General features: G+C 46.9%; 1 protein-coding gene across 4 annotated transcripts in view; it reads right to left on the bottom strand.

Moving 5' to 3' along the window:
* The window catches only part of LOC140389667 (uncharacterized), a 405,956-nt gene that overhangs the window by 25,707 nt on the left and 360,942 nt on the right, over positions 1–19,307 (bottom strand). For all 4 annotated transcript variants that reach the window (XM_072474012.1, XM_072474013.1, XM_072474011.1 and 1 more), the window contains 5 exons: positions 18,639–18,767; positions 11,792–11,923; positions 10,040–10,168; positions 3,130–3,258; positions 1,754–1,882 (listed from right to left, as the gene is read on the bottom strand). In XM_072474012.1, the coding sequence (XP_072330113.1) occupies positions 1,754–1,882; positions 3,130–3,258; positions 10,040–10,168; positions 11,792–11,923; positions 18,639–18,767 (648 nt within the window). The remainder of the gene's footprint in view (positions 1–1,753; positions 1,883–3,129; positions 3,259–10,039; positions 10,169–11,791; positions 11,924–18,638; positions 18,768–19,307) is intronic.

The following is a 19,307-nucleotide window of genomic DNA, read 5'->3' on the forward strand; positions in this document are numbered from 1 at the left end:
CACCTTGGCATCACCAACCTGGCATCCTGGCTGTGCCCCTGCCAGTTTGGCTGTGCCACAGTGGCCAAGGTGCCTGGGGGCGCAGTACCAAAGTGCCTAGGTGGCAGTGGCAGTGCCAGGACACCACCCTTGCAGAGCATGATCTCCCAAGGGCCTCCGATGGCCTGGTAGGCCCCCACAGCGTGCCATTAGGCCTGGTCCACATTTGTGTGGACCAGTACTAAATGGTGCCATGCCCATGTCTCCCAGGCACAGGCGTTCATTCCAGGTCTCGGGAGCAGAAGCCAACATATTTAAGTGAGCATGTGTAAGTCTGGATGCCGCCCAGCGGGGTTGGATCTCGCTAGATCTTGCGAGATCTTGCCCTGAGAGGGATTTAACGGCATCACCATGTCATCGAGTCGGGTGCGGCGAGGCTGTTCGAGCGTGCTCATATCACTCAAGGAAGAAAGTTTCCTTAGGCAAACAGATTTCATGAGGCCAATTGAGGCTCAGGCAATCTCAACCTTCTTCCTAAATTCGAACAGTAAAACTGCCAACAATTCATCACAAATTGCCACTGACTTGATAGTTTTTAATCAGAATCCACAATGGTCAGTGATGTGGAAAGAGAATGCCCCATTGTGCAGTCAAGGGGTGACTCTTCCGAAGTTGAATTAAGAAACATTTTTAAGCTTCGCACTTTGAGAATTGGAATTCACCAGCACATTTGGCAACATCGACAACAGTCTCTCTCTCAATGTCAGCAAAACTAAGGAGCTGGTCATCAACTTCAGGAAGCGAAGTATCATACACGCCCTGCTGAGGTGGAAATGGTTGACAGCTTCAATTCCTAGGTGTGCACATCACCAACAATCTGCCCACGTCCACACTACCACTAAGAAAGCACAACAACGCCTATATCTACTCAGGAAACTAACGAAATTTAGCATGTCCACACTGACTCTGACCAATTTTTACAGGTGCACCATAAAAAGCATCCTATCTGGCTGCATCACTGCTTGGTATGGCAACTGCTCGGCCCACGACCATAAGATACTACAGAGAGTCGTGAACACAACCCAGCCCATCATGTGAATCCGCCTCCCATCCATTGACTCTGTCTACACCTTCTGTTGCCTTGGGAAAGTGGGCAGCATAATCGGACGCCTCTCACCCGGGTTATTCTCTCTTCCAACCTCTTTCACCGGGCAGAAGATACAAAACACTGAGAACGCGCACGAACAGATTCAAACATAGCTGCTTCCCCGCTGTTATCAGACTCCTGAATGGCCCTCTTATAGACTGAACTGATCTTCTCTACTATTGTCGCACTACACTCCTTAGGCTTCACCTACATTGTGTATTTATCGGATAGCCTATGTTTTTCATGTATGGAACGATCTGCCTGGACTGTAGGCAAAACTATATTTTTCACTACACACATGACAATAAATCTAAATCGATTGGGCCTTCATTACTTTATTAATTTAAGTCTATTGTAAAGATAATTAAAATTCTCAGACATTCCCTTCCCGCCAATTCATGCCAGTCAATCACTTACTTATTTTATATTAATTTTACATGGGAGGTGGGGAGGGGTTGGTGAGAACAACTATAGGGCAGTCATACATTCTAGGAAAGCATATGTGCAGCCTGGAATTGAGCATCAAACAGAGCCACTCAGTTCCTTGAATAGCTACACTCGAGCTATTGTCCAGGTACCGTACCGAAACAAGATCCCACCCTCTCAATCCTACTAACAGTTACTTACGCTGATGGCATGCAGTTCCTGTCCATCCGGGAGTGCACAGGCACTGGCCAGTCACATGATCACATGCGGCATTGTTGGAGCAGTTACAGATCTGGCTGCAGCGCTGACCATACCTCTGTCCTCGACACGCTGGGAAAACAGAAATCCAGAGCTGAATGCAGCACTCATTCACTTCCGGGTCAAGCAACAAACAAACTGCACAGAAACGTACACGTGGTTCTCTCAAGAAAATTTGGCATTTTTAGTGACGGCACGGTGGAGCAGTGGTTAGCACTGTTGCCTCATGGCGCCGAGGACCCGAGTTTGATCCTGGCCCCGGGTCACTGTCCGTGTGGGGTTTGCACATTCTCCCCGTGTCTGCGTGGGCCTCACCCCCACAACCCAAGTATGTGCAGAGGAGGTGGATTGGCCACGTTAAATTGCCCCTTAATTGGTAAAAAAAAAAAGAATTGGGCACTTTGACTTTATAAAAAGAAAGAAAATTTATAATTTTAGACTAGCTTCTCACAGAATTCAGCTGCAGTTACTTTTTCTAAAATGTGTGTTTGACACATCCCAATCTTTACAATGTGGACATCCTTATACACAGAGTACCCTATAAGAACCATTATTAACATTACAACATTCTGTCAATTAAAGCAAATGAGAACTCGTTCTCTCCAGTGAGAATGATATTATTCCCTTCTGCAATGTTTCTGCCTCATTAGAGAAATTTCCTGAACATCAGCAGTATACTCGCTAGTTATACAGTGGTATTTAATGCCACAATGATAATGTTCCTCTTCCAGAGTTGCACCTGGCCGCAAAATTAGCCACAGGCACACATACACAAACACATATGTCAAAATGTGCTTTAGAGACGCATGCACAAAAATATAAGCCAAAGACACGCATACCCAAACACATACGTCAAAATGTGCCACAGGCACATGTACACACGTCAAAATGTGACATAGACACACATGTCAAAATGTTACAGACACATACACACCACATATGTCAAAATGCACCATAGACAAACGTACAAATATATATGTCAAAATGTGACAGCCATGCATTCACATATGTAAAAATGTGCCATAGACACATACACAAATACACATGTCAAAATGTGCCATAGACACTCACACAAAAGCACACATGTCAAAATGTGCCATAGACACACATGTGCAAACACATATGTCAAAATTGCTCCAGCACAGTGACAACGGTGTCCAACAAGAAACAACTCTTCTCCAAACTGTTTGAAATTAAGATGGCGCCTGAATTGACAACCTTGACCTCAGTCATAATAACAGCTCCAATTCTCTTCACAAACGCAAGAATTACCCATCTCCAAACATCATCGGGGACCCCTCCCCTCAGAGTAAACTTACGCTGGTTACACTGGTGTCCCAGCCAGCCTGGAGGACAGTGACATGCTCCAGTCACATGGTCACATCTGGCACCATTTCTGCAGTTGCACATCTGCTGGCAGTCAAAGCCATGAAATCCATCAGGACATGCTGGGAATGAGAAAATTATCAATGGGTTAGGGTTGGCAAGGTCATTATCCCTTTAATGTAAAGTACTTGCCACCGTGGAAATCAATAGGAAATATTGAGGATTTAAACAAAGCCCTTTAGTCAGTTACGATATGTGCAATTCGGTCCTGTTTTTTTCCACAAAATCCACACAAAACCAGGTTACATTGGTTATCACTGCTGGGTTGAGTGAATTTGCACAATAACAACATATTCCACAGTGTTCAGTTAATGAATTTATTGGAAGTAAGCAGCAGGTTAATAGATCCAGATTGATTCTGCCATCTATATCCCGGCTTGAGTCACAGTCTGTGCGGAGTCTGCACGTTCTCCCTGTGTCTGCGTGGGTTTCCTCCGGGTGCTCCGGTTTCCTCCCACAGTCCAAAGATGTGCAGGTTAGGTAGATTGGCCATGATAAATTGCCCTTCGTGTTCAAAACGGTTGGTTGGGTTTCCTGGGTTATGGGGTTACGGGGATAGGATGGAGGCGTGGGCTTAAGTGGGGTGCTCTTTCCAAGGGCCTGTGCAGACTCGATGGGCCGAATGGCCTCCTTCTGCACTGTAAATTCTATAATTCTATATGTTGCCTGCCATTCCAAAGGACTGAAGTGTATTTGACACTTTGTATTCATTATTCTCAGTAACCACAAGAGGGCACTGTCTACTGCTACTCTTATAAAAGTAACCCATCAGTTCCTGGTGCTACTCTGTCAGTGAAAATACAATTTTGCACCCGCGTTCGCTGCACAAGCAAATGGCAACGTGGGCGCAAAACATAGTGAGATTATCCTTGTGCCCCACCCTGTTCCAGTGACGTAATACGGTTTCTAGTTTCAATTTAAATATAATTAGCGGACTTCCTCGCCGGATCGTCCCACCACATTTGGAATTCCCCCTCGCCGGTGTGGCTCAGCGAGATTTCCAACCCTTCTCAAAAACAGGAAACAAGTGAAGGGAACCCACCACGGGAGCAGGGGTATGTATACTCCCCTGGGGGAGAGGGACGTGCCTGGGCAGTACCCTAGAACTGCCCCTGGCATCTTGGCATTGCTCGAATGCCAGGGTCCTCTGGGGCCCCATTGTGGGATTCCCCTTATTGGCTGGAGGGGTGGGTTCTCCTTGTGAATTTTTTTTGGGGGGAGGGGTTCCTGTATTTTCTTTTAATCGAAGACCAGGGCACCTCGATCTCTGGATTCCTGGTTGCCAGCTTCTTCCGGCCTCTCCTCTGCTAGCGTGACGTCGTGAGCCAAACCTCTGTCTCTTTTTTTGCACAGAGTGCTGGATTGCTGGAGAATAAACCCGACTGTGTAGCCTGCCAGCCAAACGCCGGTTCTCTCGCCTCGGCCAGCACTCTGTGTCGAGAGTGGAAAACCCCCTCCGAAGAAGGAACATTTCTGTACAGAGCAGAAATTGAAAATCCTGAACAATTTTCCATCCACAATTGCTTCCGGAACTGAACAATTTAGTGAGGATCACAGCAGAGCTGGATATGAACTTGACGTGTGCAATGCCAAGTTAATTATACATGTACTGGGGAACATTCAAGACTGTTCCCTGAATCAAACAGGTGTTGAATATTCCTGTTGCAGATTGACAATTCACATTGGCTTATCACTGAACCCCGAGATGTTGATCGGTCATTTAGCGGTTAGGATCCTTTCTACCAATCTCCAGGTAGCCCAGCAGGCCAGATCTTTAATAGCAGCTGGATAAGCACCCGGATGAAAACTAAATTTTTTTTTTTACCTGGCTGTAGTAATCCTAAACCAGAAGACTTTGCCTAATTTCAGAGTACTTCCTTTGGAGTAATTAGCTAGTAACTGGTGATAAATTAGAAATCTCTTTTACATTGGACACCCAGGAAGAAATTACACTGAGTTGCTCATAAATTACAGAAAGCACAGAAACAGGCTCTTCGGTCCAAGGCATTTTAATAGTAATGAAACGAACCTGCCTACTTTACTATCCTCTTTTACCCTGCACCATCATCCCTTAATCTTAATAAGTCCCAAGATCAGACCTTCCCTTTTGTCTTTTGCTCCTGTTTGCCCTCTTTCTGCAGTATTTTATTTTGTAACACGGAAACAAAATGTTTATTGTCCCAAGCTCCATGGCAAATTGGATCCCAGGTGGCATTCAACTTCAGCTGGGTGTTATTATCATTTTCTCCACTAGGGGGAACACAAGACTCCTCTGTCAGATGGCAGACTCAATAAAAATGCCTTGACAGATGCTGCGGATTTGAGCACACTATTTCCGTAAATCATGTCCTTTACAGGTTAGAATGAAGAAATGTTGTGCTCGGGTTAGAGGTTGCATTGGAATACATCTGAATATATTATGCCTTGAGCCCAGTGGGCATCATTTGTGAGAGGAACCAAAGACAATGCCGTTTGTCATCCCAATGTTTAATTGGGGGAATTCCGGCTCATCCAAGACCAGACGTTGGGCAAAGCAGTCGGAAACTACAGAAACAGTAGAAGGGTTGAGAGAGGTGAGAGGAAGTGAATATCAGGACTGAAGGTCAGCTGAGGGTCGATACCAAGTTTGCACTCAGTTCAAACTGGAACATGGCCAGGGAGATAATGGTATTTGTGTCAGTGTGTGATGCAGATGCTGAAGAGACGATCTCCGTTTTCTCAGTGTTTAACTGGAGAAAATTGTCACAATTTCAAAATTGGATTTTGTCGAGTAGTCAGACAGAATATAAGGGAGGGATCAACAGAGATAGCCAAGAGGCACAATGGGGTGTCGTCAGTGATATTGGAAGAGAAATGTGAGACTGATGTAGTTCAGCCAGATGTGGTTACAGGTGGCAATGTGTTCATCTCTCATTAAAGTTCCAACAGACATTCATTTCCCACGCGGCCTCATCCCTGCTAACTCTATAACATCACTCCTGGTCTCTTCCTTGTTTCTGTAACATCACTCCTTGTCTCTACAACATCACTCCTTGTCTCTACAACATTGCTCCTTGTCTCTACAACATTGCTCCTTGTCTCTACAACATTGCTCCTTGTCTCTACAACATTGCTCCTTGTCTCTACAACATTGCTCCTTGTCTCTACATTGCTCCTGGTCTCTACAACATTGCTCCTTGTCTCTACAACATTGCTCCTTGTCTCTACAACATCGCTCCTTGTCTCTACAACATCGCTCCTTGTCTCTACAACATCGCTCCTTGTCTCTACAACATTGCTCCTGGTCTCTATAACATTGCTCCTGGTCTCTACAACATTGCTCCTTGTCTCTACAACATTGCTCCTTGTCTCTACAACATTGCTCCTGGTCTCTACAACATTGCTCCTTGCCTCTACAACATTGCTCCTTGTCTCTACAATGTCACTCCTTGTCTCTACAACATTGCTCCTTGTCTCTACAACATTGCTCCTTGTCTCTACAACATTGTTCCTTGTCTATACAACATTACTCCTTGTCTCTACAACATTGTTCCTTGTCTCTACAACATTGCTCCTTGTCTCTACAATGTCACTCCTTGCCTCTACAACATCACTCCTTGTCTCTACAACATTGCTCATTGTCTCTACAACATCACTCCTTGTCTCTACAATATCACTCCTTGTCTCTACATCGCTCCTTGTCTCTACAACATCGCCCCTTGTCTCTACAACATTGCTCCTTGTCTCTACAACATTGCTCCTTGTCTCTATAACATTGCTCCTGGGCTCTACAACATTGCTCCTTGTCTCTACAACATCGCTCCTTGTCTCTACAACATTGCTCCTTGTCTCTACAATGTCGCTCCTTGTCTCTACAACATTGCTCCTTGTCTCTACAACATTGCTCCTTGTCTCTACAACATTGTTCCTTGTCTATACAACATTACTCCTTGTCTCTACAACATTGTTCCTTGTCTCTACAACATTGCTCCTTGTCTCTACAATGTCACTCCTTGCCTCTACAACATCACTCCTTGTCTCTACAACATTGTTCCTTGTCTCTACAACATTGCTCCTGGTCTCTACAACATCGCTCCTTGTCTCTACAACATTGCTCCTTGTCTCTACAACATTGCTCCTTGTCTCTACAACATTGCTCCTGGTCTCTACAACATTGCTCCTTGTCTCTACAATATCACTCCTTGTCTCTACAACATCGCTCCTTGTCTCTACAACATCGCTCCTTGTCTCAACAACATCGCTCCTTGTCTCTACAACATTGCTCCTTGTCTCTACAACATTGCTCCTTGTCTCTACAACATTGCTCCTGGTCTCTACAACATTGCTCCTTGTCTCTACAACATTGCTCCTTGTCTCTACAACATCGCTCCTTGTCTCTACAACATCGCTCCTTGTCTCTACAACATCGCTCCTGGTCTCTATAACATTGCTCCTGGTCTCTACAACATTGCTCCTTGACTCTACAACATTGCTCCTTGACTCTACAACATCGCTCCTGGTCTCTACAACATCGCTCCTTGTCTCTACAACATCGCTCCTTGTCTCTACAACATTGCTCCTTGTCTCTATAACATTGCTCCTTGTCTCTATAACATTGCTCCTGGTCTCTACAACATCACTCCTTGTCTCTACAACATTGCTCCTTGTCTCTACAACATTGCTCCTTGTCTCTACAACATTGCTCCTGGTCTCTATAACATTGCTCCTGGTCTCTATAACATTGCTCCTTGTCTCTACAACATTGCTCCTTGTCTCTACAACATCGCTCCTTGTCTCTACAACATTGCTCCTGGTCTCTACAACATTGTTCCTTGTCTCTACAATATCGCTCCTTGTCTCTACAACATCACTCCTAGGGCGAGATTCTCCGGTCTCCGACGCCAAAATCCCATTCGGCGATCGGCGGAGAATCCATGTTGGCGCCGAAATCGGGGGAGGTGCTGCTTGTGCGATGCTCCGCTCTCTCCAAAACGGCATACTCTAGGATTACGCTGCACGCCGTATGGATGGTCTCAGGACGTTACCCGAGGCCCTCCCCCCGATGCTCCGCCCCAGATGGGCCGAGTTCCCAATGGCGTGGGTCACTCATACTATTTTCTTTTGGGAACTCGGCGTGGCGGCTGCGGCCTGAACCCAGCGCTGCCACAGTCGGGGGAGAGCCGATCCGTGGGTATGGGGGGCTTTGGCAGGGGCTGGGGGCACTGGTGGGGGTTGGTCTGGGGTGGCAATCGTGGCCAAAGGGGGGCACTACTTGGCAGGCCCAGCAATTCTCCAGTCGTATCGGCAGAGCCGGGTGTTCTACGCTGCGTGCCTGCTAGCCCACCACCAAACGGAGGATCGGTGGCCATTGTGCGCATGTTTATTCGGTCATAAAACGCCACCCACTTAGTCTCTGAATCGGAGAATCCACCCCCTCGTCTCTACACCATCACTCCTTGTCTCCAGACCATTGCTCCTTGTCTCTACAACATTGCTCCTTGTCTCCATACCATTGCTCCTTGTCTCTATAACATCACTCCTTGTCTCTACTACATCACTCCTTGTCTCTACACCATCACTCCTTGTCTCTGCAACATTGCTCCTTGTCTCTGCAACATCACTCCTTGTCTCTACACCATCACTCCTTGTCTCTACAACATTGCTCCTTGTCTCTACACCATCACTCCTTGTCTCTACAACATTGCTCCTTGTCTCTACACCATCACTCCTTGTCTCTACAACATTGCTGATTTTCTCTATAACATCACACCTGGGGGTGGGTATTTTGATCCCGCATTCGCCATGAGTGCAAATGTGAACCGGTGTGCAAAATCCTGTGAGAGTGGATTTGCCTCAATATTAGTCACTATTGCTTCAGCCAAACTCCATGATCTGGAATCCCTCCACACAAATGGTCCATTTAGAACTCCCTCCTTTTCAGATTCGCTTTCAACCCACTTACTTAACCAAGCCCCCTGAAATCCCTTTCCTCATCTTTTTGTCCATTTGCATCAGATTAAGCCTCTGTGAAATACTTCAGGACAGAATCTCTACATTAAATGCACTGCATACATTGCTGTTGATGGTGGGAGTGACAGTGATGAAGGTGTTTGATGGGGCTGAGTTGAGGGGGTGGAATACTCTTCACCTTTTTAATAGTGTTGAAGGAACAGCTAAATCAGAATCCTGGAATGGTTACAGCATCGGAGACCCTGTACCAACCCTTTGCGATTTTCTAGTCACCGCTTCTTCCTGTAACCCTGCAAATGTTTTCCATTCATATATTCATGAAGTTTCCTTTTTAAAGCCACAGTTGAATGTGTCTCCACCATGCTCTCAGCCAGCACATTACTCGCTGCGTAATTTATTTTCTCATATTGCCTCCGGTTACATAGGGACATAAATATAGCATCAGGAGTCGGCCATTCGTTAACTTAAGCCTGCTCCACCATTCAATAAGATCATTAAGAACACATTTCGACCTGTTCCCCACAACTCCTGACTCCTTTGTCAACCCAAAATCTATCGAACACAGCACCAAATACTTTCATTGACCCAGTCCATCGCTCGCTGCGGAAGAGAATTCCAAACACTGACTTACCTGAAAGAGCAGAAACTCCTCTGCCTCACTGTCTTAACAGAGGACCCCTTATTTTGAAACTGTGTCCCATTGTCCTAGCTGCCCCCCACAAGGGGAAACATTCTCTCAGCATCTGCCCTGCCAGGCCCCCTCACATTATTTAATGCTTCCATAAGGTTCTTTTACCAATTGATATTTTTCTCCACATTAGCTGTTCACATTTTCAGTTTGCAAGGAGTCAATAACAGAAAAGCTTGACTGGAAAATAAAAAGAGACAGCTTACATCTTTCGCAGAATGTTCCGGTCCATCCTGCTGCGCAGGTGCATGCGCCACTCACGTGGTCACAAGCTGCTCCATTTTCACACTGACACGTGAACTTACATCTTGAACCGTAGCTTCCACCAGGGCACTCTATACACAACAAAGATGAAAAGCCAGTGTCAGGATCTATTCCATTGATGCTCTCTGCAAACCAACAAGTTGCCTCACCTCACCGTGGGCTCTCTTTTGCCATCCAGAAACATCTCACAAGATGGCCGATTAGATTCATGCAACTGCATCTGATATTTTATTCCTTTTGACGTAACCAGAGGAGATTGTGATTAATTTAATATACTAGAAGTCAGATGCTGTTTGAAAAGTCACAATCACTGTGACTAATGCGGATTGTCACTTTGCGTCAATAATTGAGCAAGTGAGCATTACATTTAAGAACCAGGACTGTCTCACAAAACACATAAAGGAATGCAAGCTGACACATTCGGTGCACTATCACAATAGAGTGAGTGAATTGGAGGAGGAAATGTTTCAAGCTGACCAAGTCTTTCGTCTACTAACAACAGAAAATCTCAGAACCAACCATTCATTTCATTCTCAGCACGCACCACTTTTGTGATTTGAAATATTTGAAGAATGATCGTTTCTGAACATTGACGTATTAATCGTGGAGAGCAAAATTATTTCTAACTTACCGACCTGTTCCCCATACCTGGACAAGTCCTCATTGGCAGAGCAGGATTGGAGATTCGAAAACATGTAAGCACCCATGCAAGTGTCAATGACTTCTAGAAACCTTTCACTGCAGACTAATCTATTTTACACTTAACTTCTTGAAGAGGATGTTTAGCCCCTAGTTACATTCTTTCCAACCACACGCAGGATGGCAAACTATTTTTTTTACATTCCTTCTTGGTGTGTGAGCGTCCCTGGCGAGGCCAGCATTATTTGCCCATCCCTAATTGTCCTTGAGACAGTGGTGGCGAGTTGCCTTCTTCAGTCTACAGGTGTAGATAAATCAAGCTGTTGAGGAAGGAGTTCAGAAGAAGATGGGAATGGCCTTGGGCTTCTACAATCAACCACCTCAAAGTCGATGAGAGGAGGCTAGGTTTGGTTCATTTCCTGATTTATTCTCCCCTCCGCTGGGAAAACAATAGGCTTCGCTCATTGTACCATCTTCCCCAAACCTCAACGAAAATCAGGATGGGTACGACAGGATGACTATCCAGTAACCCTTCCTGAAAGTGCCCGCGTGCACATGTTAGCTCAGTAAGATCAGCCTCTGTTGTGATGTGAACAATGAACAAGGACAAGGTATGGGTGGGGTCAGCGATGGGGGTGAGGTACAAATGAAGAAAGGGCTCCAGGGACAGGGGAAGCTGGAATTGGGGGAGGTATCTATGCCCTTGGATCTGTCTCCCTACAAGGTGTACATGAGACGGGGGAAGGGAAGGATTAAAACTGAGAGTAGTGACCTGGGATCTTCTGAGCATATGGGCAGCAATAGCACCTTTTTTGTTTCTACTCTAAATTGTTCAAATAATCTAGCACATTGTGACTTTACAATGCTGGAAAAGGGGATCTGAAATTGAATTTTTAATATTAACCACTCAATGCACTGGATTAATTTTATAATCATGTAGATTTTATACATTATTGAACTTCTATTGAAATTCTCTGAGTTTGTAACCTTCTCTGATCTGTAGCATCATAGACAGAATAGAGGCTGTGAGGTTCACACAAAGATCTGAACCTTACTCTGTTCACAACGACCGCCTGTGTATCCTGCCTCGCACAGACAGTGGCCAGTCACAGGATTGCAGCTCCCATCAGCGCCGTTGCAGTCACAGGCATTCTGGCAGCCTCTGCCCCACCGGCCCACGTCACAAGCTGCAGAAGAGAACAGACACAGGTTTGGAATCTATCAGGAATGGCGGACGTGCGTGACACAGGATCTGACAGCTGCTGCACCGACTGTTGGGGACTCAAGAGTGCAGACAGAACTGGATTACACCGTTCAAACCAGGTGGAGGACATCAGGAGCTGGAACAGTTACACAGGCCTTAGCTATCAATGTGATCCATTTGAGGACTCTAATGCTATCTTCATTTTATTGTGTGGGCATCACAGTTTCTTCCTGTTGCCTTCAGAGAGTATTTTCTGTTTTCATGGTTTTGAGTGCGAGTTGTGGCATCTCATGCATTCTGACACTATTCAGCACAAGAGGAACAGGAATAGACTGAAATTACATTCAATGTTCTCAGAATTGGGTTGTTTTAGTGTGCTTTTAGCTGCATTGGATTTAATCCAATTTCAACTGATATAACAAGGTAAGACTCTCTAAAAGATGCCAGGGTCCCATATTAAATCACTTGGACCTTTATTATCCCAGTTTCTAGCAAACATAGACCCACTGTGAAAGCAAGCCTGCTCATGGTCCATTATTTAAATTGGCAGTCGCATTCAGAGAGACAACAAAAATGACTGATGCCTGAAGGTGTGAAATTCACATTGGAATGCTCTTCTGAGGCCCTACACCATTTTGTTCTGGATTCAGTTACATACTACCTGACCTGACAGTACCCAATCCTAAAATTATATGTTCCACTGGCAACAATATTCTCCCCGAAGAGCAGAAAAATGTAATCCTATCCGCACGGTAGCACGGGGGGGGGGGGGGGGGGGGGGAGGCGCAGCACGGTGGCACAAGTGGATAGCACTGTGGCTTGTAGCCACTTAAAATGGCCAACTCCCGATTCAAAATGGCCAACGGCAATGGCTGATGGGAAAGTCAGCCAACAAGAGACAAACGAGCAGCTGCAGGTTGGCTGTGTATTTACCTCTGGAAAGGCCAGACACTATCGATACCAGCAACCATCAGCATAACAAAACAACAGCCATCTGCATACTAATGAGCAATCCCCGGGAACAATGAGCTACATTTAGACACACAAAGCAAAACCAGACTCTCCGGCGCCAGCAGAAGCCTACACAAAAGGAGGTGAACGACCACCTCAAGATCACCCATCGATCAGGGAACCGCTCCAGCATTGGAGAAAATCAAACCAACCGATTGGGACAAAGTCCAATCACTTGGGACCAGGTACAGGGTCCACCCCGAAAGGCGGGAAGCCCCTGGGAACTATAAGAATTGAGCCCCAAGTTCAAATTGCTCTCTTCTCCACCGCTTCTCCAGCTCTTCACTCTTCAGCAGCTGGTCAAAACTGTAAGTCTTACTTCAATGCTCGCTACGAGATAGGCGCTCCTAGCTACCAATCTGTACCAACTTCGAATCCCGCAGGCTCAGAACCCGAACGAAAGGCCATTTGTTTCCCTGACCTGGTGGGTCAGTTCCAAGTTAAGTATAGGCCTGTTAGCTGTAGAAGTAGCTTAAACGTAGAATTTGTGCATGAGTAGTGATTACTGTGTATAATAAATGAGCGTTAATTTAAATCTTACTAATCAGTGTATTGGATTATTGATCATTACTCGGACTTGAACCACGTGGCGGTATCATAAAGATACCTGGCGACTCAAGAGCAAAGGTAATAAAACAGAGCAATTAAACTAAGGCAAAGTTAGCAACAGGCTTCACAGTGCCAGGGTCCCAGGTTCGATCCCCCGCTGGGTCATTGTCTGGTCGTTCTCCCTGTGTCTGCGTGGGTTTCCTCTGGGTGCTCCAATTTCCTCCCACAGTCCAAAGACGTGCAGGTTAGGTGGATTGGCTATGATAAATTTCCCTTAGTGACCAAAAAGGTTAGGAGGGGTTATTAGGTTACGGGGATAGGGTGGAAGTGAGGGCTTAAGTGGGTCGGTGCAGACTCGATGGGCCGAATGGCCTCCTTCTGCACTGTATGTTCTATGTTCTATAAAACAATTTAGTTATGGAATGTTTGAGCCGGGCAGAAAGTGTGACTTCAAACTAAATTTAAAAAATGACAGTCGCTTCTGTCATAATGTTATGCATCCCAGTTCTTCAATGCAGTCACTACAGGTGTCAATATGTGCAGTTCATCCATGTTTAGAAAGCAATCGGAACAAACTCGATACCTCAGTGCCATGTCCCAGCACCAGAATGGAAGGCTCCTTTCAGATTTCAACTTGTGATCGAAATACAGAGCTACAGAAAAGTGGATAAAAAAATAAAACATTCGTACCAGACCACGGTTGAGAGTGAGTCACGGAAATGCAGCTGAACAAGTGGACCGGATAATGCCACAAGGATATACTATTTCAGTTTGAGTGGTTTATGAAAGGCACATAACACTAGAGTTTAAATGACCAATCCAGTTCAAAACTGAACCAATGGTTGTTAAAGGCAACACTGAAATCATCTGTTAATGCAGAGGAATTTAGCTCAACATTTGTTATGTCACTCACTGGAGGAACTCACTGGAGGAAGTAATGGAATAATGGGGAATATAATAACAATATAATATGCTCTGGAGTGACTTTAAGGTTATAATTCTATAAATGTGTGAATATATTGCATATTGTAAGGAGCACAGGCAATATGCGCAATTCATGAATGTTATAAAATAGCTTAGGATAGGGCAGCACGGTGGCGCAGTGGGTTAGCCCTGCTGCCTCACATGCCGAGGTCCCAGGTTCGATCCCGGCTCTGAATTGAACACGCTAAATTGCCCCTTAATTGGAAAAAAATGAATTGGATACACTAAATCTTATTTAAAAAATAGCTTAGGATGAAATTGAAAGAGACCTTGGCATCTTTAACATAGCCAATAAATGCTGAAGTAGACGAGAGTAAATGATAGGGTTACTGAGACCACTGTGGATATTATTAGAAATGATTATCATACCAGGTGAATATCAGTATTTGGATCAAAGGAGAATCGGATAAATCTTTGAAGGTAGAATGCAGTAGGTGTCCCCCAGTTGAAGTTGACTGACAAGAAATTGGACCTGTATCAGTTGTTTCCCACAAAGTATATTCAAGAATATGGGGCGCGATTCTCCCAGCCCCCCGCCGGGCCGAAGAATCCCCGCGAATGGGCCACGCCGCCCCGACGGCAGCGCGCGATTCTCCGCAGTTCGGAGAATCAGCGCCATTGGCGCCGGCGTGTTTGGCGCGGCGCCGGTCGCTGGTCCGGATGGGCCGAGCGGCCGTAGGAAAAAACCCGAGTCCCGCCGGCGCTGTTCTAACCTGCTCTGGGCCGGCCGGTCCTCGGCGTGTAAGGGTCGGGTAGTGGCCTGTGGGGGAGGGAGGGGGGTGGCGATCCCGGGGTGGCCTCCGATGTGGCCTGGCCCGCGATCAAGACCCACCGATCGGCGGGCCGGCCTCTGTGGCTGGAGGCCTCCTTTCCTACGCGCCGGCCCCTGTAGCCCTGCGCCATGTTGCGTCGGGGCCGGCGCGTTGAAGGTGGCCACTGCGCATGTGCGCGTTGGCTCCGGCACCACTGCGTATGTCCTCATTGCTGCCGGCGAAACTGCGCATGCACGGATCCCGTGGCGCCCAGTTCGCGCCGGGATCTGCAGCTGGAGCGGCGCAAACCCTGTAGGGGCCAGAATTAGACGTGGGAGCGGCCCGTTCACGCCGTCATAAAACGCGACGGCATTTACGATGCCGTGGACACTCTGCCACGGGATTGGAGAATGGTCCCTGGTCCTTTCTCGTTTTGCCTTTCCCCTGTGATATTGTCATGTTATTGATCAATTGTGTATTCTTAAGGACTACGTGTCGAAACCCAGTTTAGTAGTGTAAATAAAATCATAGAATTGTTTAAGCTAAAGCTATTTTGTGTTTTTTGTGAACACTATGCCAACCATCCTGAAATAAGCAACACAATGACCACCACATCGCTCACCTAAGGGGAGCCAGTAGATGTCATATACTTGGATTTCCAAAAAGGCGTTCGATAAGGTACTGCACAAAAGGCTGCTTAATAATATGAGAGCACATGATTTGGGGGTAGTATAATAGAATGGATAGAGGATTGGTTAACTAATAGAAGACAGAGCTGGGATAAGAGGAGCATTTTCAGGGTGACAACCAGTAACTAGTGGAGTGCCACAGGGATCCATGCTGAGGCCACAATTATTTACAATATATATTAATGACTTGGACGAGGGAAGTGAATGTGCTATTGCCAAGTTTGCGGATGGCACAGAAATAGTTGGGAAGGCAAGTGGTGAGGATGACACAAAGAGTCTGCAGAGGCATATAGACAGGTTAGGTGGGTGGGCAAAAACTTGGCAGATGGAATGTAATGTGGGAAAATGTGAAGTTATTTGGCAGGAAGAATAAAGGAGTTGAGTATTATTTAAATTGAGAAAGATTGCAGCAAGCTGCAGCACAGAGGGATTCGGAATTCTTGGGCATAGATCATAGAATTTACAGTGCAGAAGGAGGCCATTCGGCCCATCGAGTCTGTACCGGCTCTTGGGAAGAGCACCCCACCCAAGGTCAACACCTCCACCCTATCCCCATAACCCAGTAACCCCACCCAACACTAAGGGCAATTTTGGACACGAAGGGCAATTTAGCATAGCCAATCCACCTAACCTGCACATCTTTGGACTGTGGGAGGAAACCGGAGCACCCGGAGGAAACCCACGCACACACGGGGAGGATGTGCGGACTCCACACAGACAGTGACCCAAGCCGGAATCGAACCTGGGACCCTGGAGCTGTGAAGCAATTGTGCTATCCACAATGCTACCGGAGGAAACCGGAGCACCCGGAGGAAACCCACGCACACACGGGGAGGATGTGCGGACTCCACACAGACAGTGACCCAAGCCGGAATCGAACCTGGGACCCTGGAGCTGTGAAGCAATTGTGCTATCCACAATGCTACCGTGCTGCCCACATAAATCATAAAAAAGTTCAGCAGGTAATAGGCAAAACAAATGGAATGTTGGTGTCATAACCAGTACAAGGCTTATGGGGTGGCAGCAATTAGACTCCTGGTTAACCATGCCGAATATGAACTCCCCCATTAAGGGGGCGGAAAAATTCTAAATCATGTGTAACTATCTCTTGTATAAAGTCGGCCGGTTTTGGTACCGATGACAAAAAGACCCGGCAGCGATCTTCGGGTAGTGTATATAACAGTTTATCAGAATAAAACTTTGTTTCCTTTAACGACTAGGTGTAGACTTTAGGGGCGGGATTCTCCCGCAATCGGCGGGTCGGCCCGACGCCGGCGCCAAGAACGGCACGAACCACTCCGGCGTCGGGCCCCCGGAAGTTGCGGAATCCTCCGCACTTCCGGGGGCTAGGCCGGCAGCAGAGGGGTTGGCGCTGCACTAACCGGTGCCGAAGGGCCGCTGTGGTCCCAGGCATGCGCAGGACCGTCGGCCTATTCTGGCGCATGCACAGAACCACCGGCGTGTTCTTGCGCATGCGCAGAGTGTTTCTTCTCCGCACCGGCCATGGCGGAGCCCTACAGAGGCCGGCGCAGAAGGAAGGAGTGCCCCCACGGCACAGGCCTGGCTGCAGACCTGTGGATACCGGTCGCGGGCCAGGCCACCGTGCCCCCCCCACCCCCCTCCCCGGGGCCGGATCCTCTCCCCCCCTCCCCCCCCCCACCCCAAGGACTCCACTAGACGGTCTCCCAGCCAGGCTCCGTCATGTGGGACCATATCCATTTCACACCGGCGGGACTGGCCAGGAACTGACAGCCTCTCTGCCAATCGGTGCCTGGAGATTTGCCGGGGGGTAGCTGCCAACGGCCCCCGACCAGCGTGGCGTAAACCCCACCCGAAAACCGGCGCCGGAGAATACGGCAGCCAGCGTCGGAGCGGCGGGGTGGGACTCACGCCGCCACCCAGGATTCTCCGACCCAGTGGGAGGTCGGAGAATCCTGCTCCTGGTCTATAAAAGTTGACAAGTATGCTCAAGGTTGAAGTAGACAGATTTTTATTCAGCAAGGGTTATGGGGATAAGGCGGGAAAGTGGAGTTGAAGATGATCATATCAGATCAGTCATGATCTCATTGAACAGCGGAGAAGACTCGATGGGCTGAATTGCCTACTTCTTATGGCCAAATTAGGCACCTCCAGCATTACTTGCCCTGGTTGGAAGGGTAGATGGTGAACATCTTCACAGCCACAATTGTTGCTGTCCCTGAAATGAAATGAAAAATGAAAATCGCTTATTGTCACGAGTAGGCTTCAATGAAGTTACTGTGGAAAACCCCTAGTCGCCACATTCCGGCGCCTGTTCGGGGAGGCTGTTACGGGTCGCTCAATCTGTACTGCTGGAAGAACGCACATACATCGGATATATCCTTTGTTAATGCAGACAAAGCTGTTCGAAACTTCCAGTAGGCTAATTGCAACTGAGAACATGATTCAAGTTAAATTGCTTCATTGAATGAGTTAAGGTTCTTTCAGAACTGTCCGATGCAAATTTCAGCAGAAGACACATTTCACAATAACATTCATAGACAGGCAGTCAAAACACTTAAGAAGAGGACTTTACTTTTTCATAAGTCTCTTGCTGCCCATTTTTCACCCTTGCTGACTTTGTAATTCATTCCCATGAATACAGATCTGAAGGTGAGAATTATATCCAGATTTTAGGTTAGCAGCTAGAATGCAGCATAGATGAGAGGAATAGTCCTTTAGTGTTGCAACTTACCATCTTTGCAGTCACGCCCCATCCTCCCAGGGCCACACCTGCAGTCTCCAGTTACAGCGTTACACTGAGTGTCATTTGCACAGCGGCAGGGATACTGACAAGATGGCCCATAATAACCCGGAGGACAAGCTGGGAGAAAAGCAAGGGAAGGAGGAAAACAGATTAAGATCATGATCACTGAGTCACAGTGGCTTCGTAGAGCTGTTAATTGTGGCACATTCGGACATGTCTTTTTGCTGCAGGCTATTTGCTGATTACTAGATTTGTTACAAAAAAACATGGTATGGAAGAACTGGTTATCTAGCACACTCAAAGTTGCAATTCACCTTATTATGTCCCTAAAGGGCTTTGCAACCAACGTAGTCACTGTTGTAGCACAGGAAACGAGGCGGCCAATTTGCACATTGCCAGGTCCCACAAACAGCAGTAAAAGAAATGTTCTTTTTCAAATGGTGCCCTCAGTTTAATATCTCATCCAGAAGACTGCACCCCTAACATTGCAGCACTCCCTCAATACTGCACTGTCAAGTCTGGGTTATGTACTCATGATCTACCGGCCGGGATGCGCCCGAAAAGTGGTGCGGCGCAATCTGACTGGTGGATGCCAGGAGTTCACACGTCCGGGATCTACCCGGCTTGCCACATCACAAGATCTAACGTGATCTTGCA

The sequence above is a fragment of the Scyliorhinus torazame genome, chromosome 14 (genome assembly GCF_047496885.1).
Source record: "Scyliorhinus torazame isolate Kashiwa2021f chromosome 14, sScyTor2.1, whole genome shotgun sequence".
Taxonomy (NCBI): Eukaryota; Metazoa; Chordata; class Chondrichthyes; order Carcharhiniformes; family Scyliorhinidae; genus Scyliorhinus; species Scyliorhinus torazame.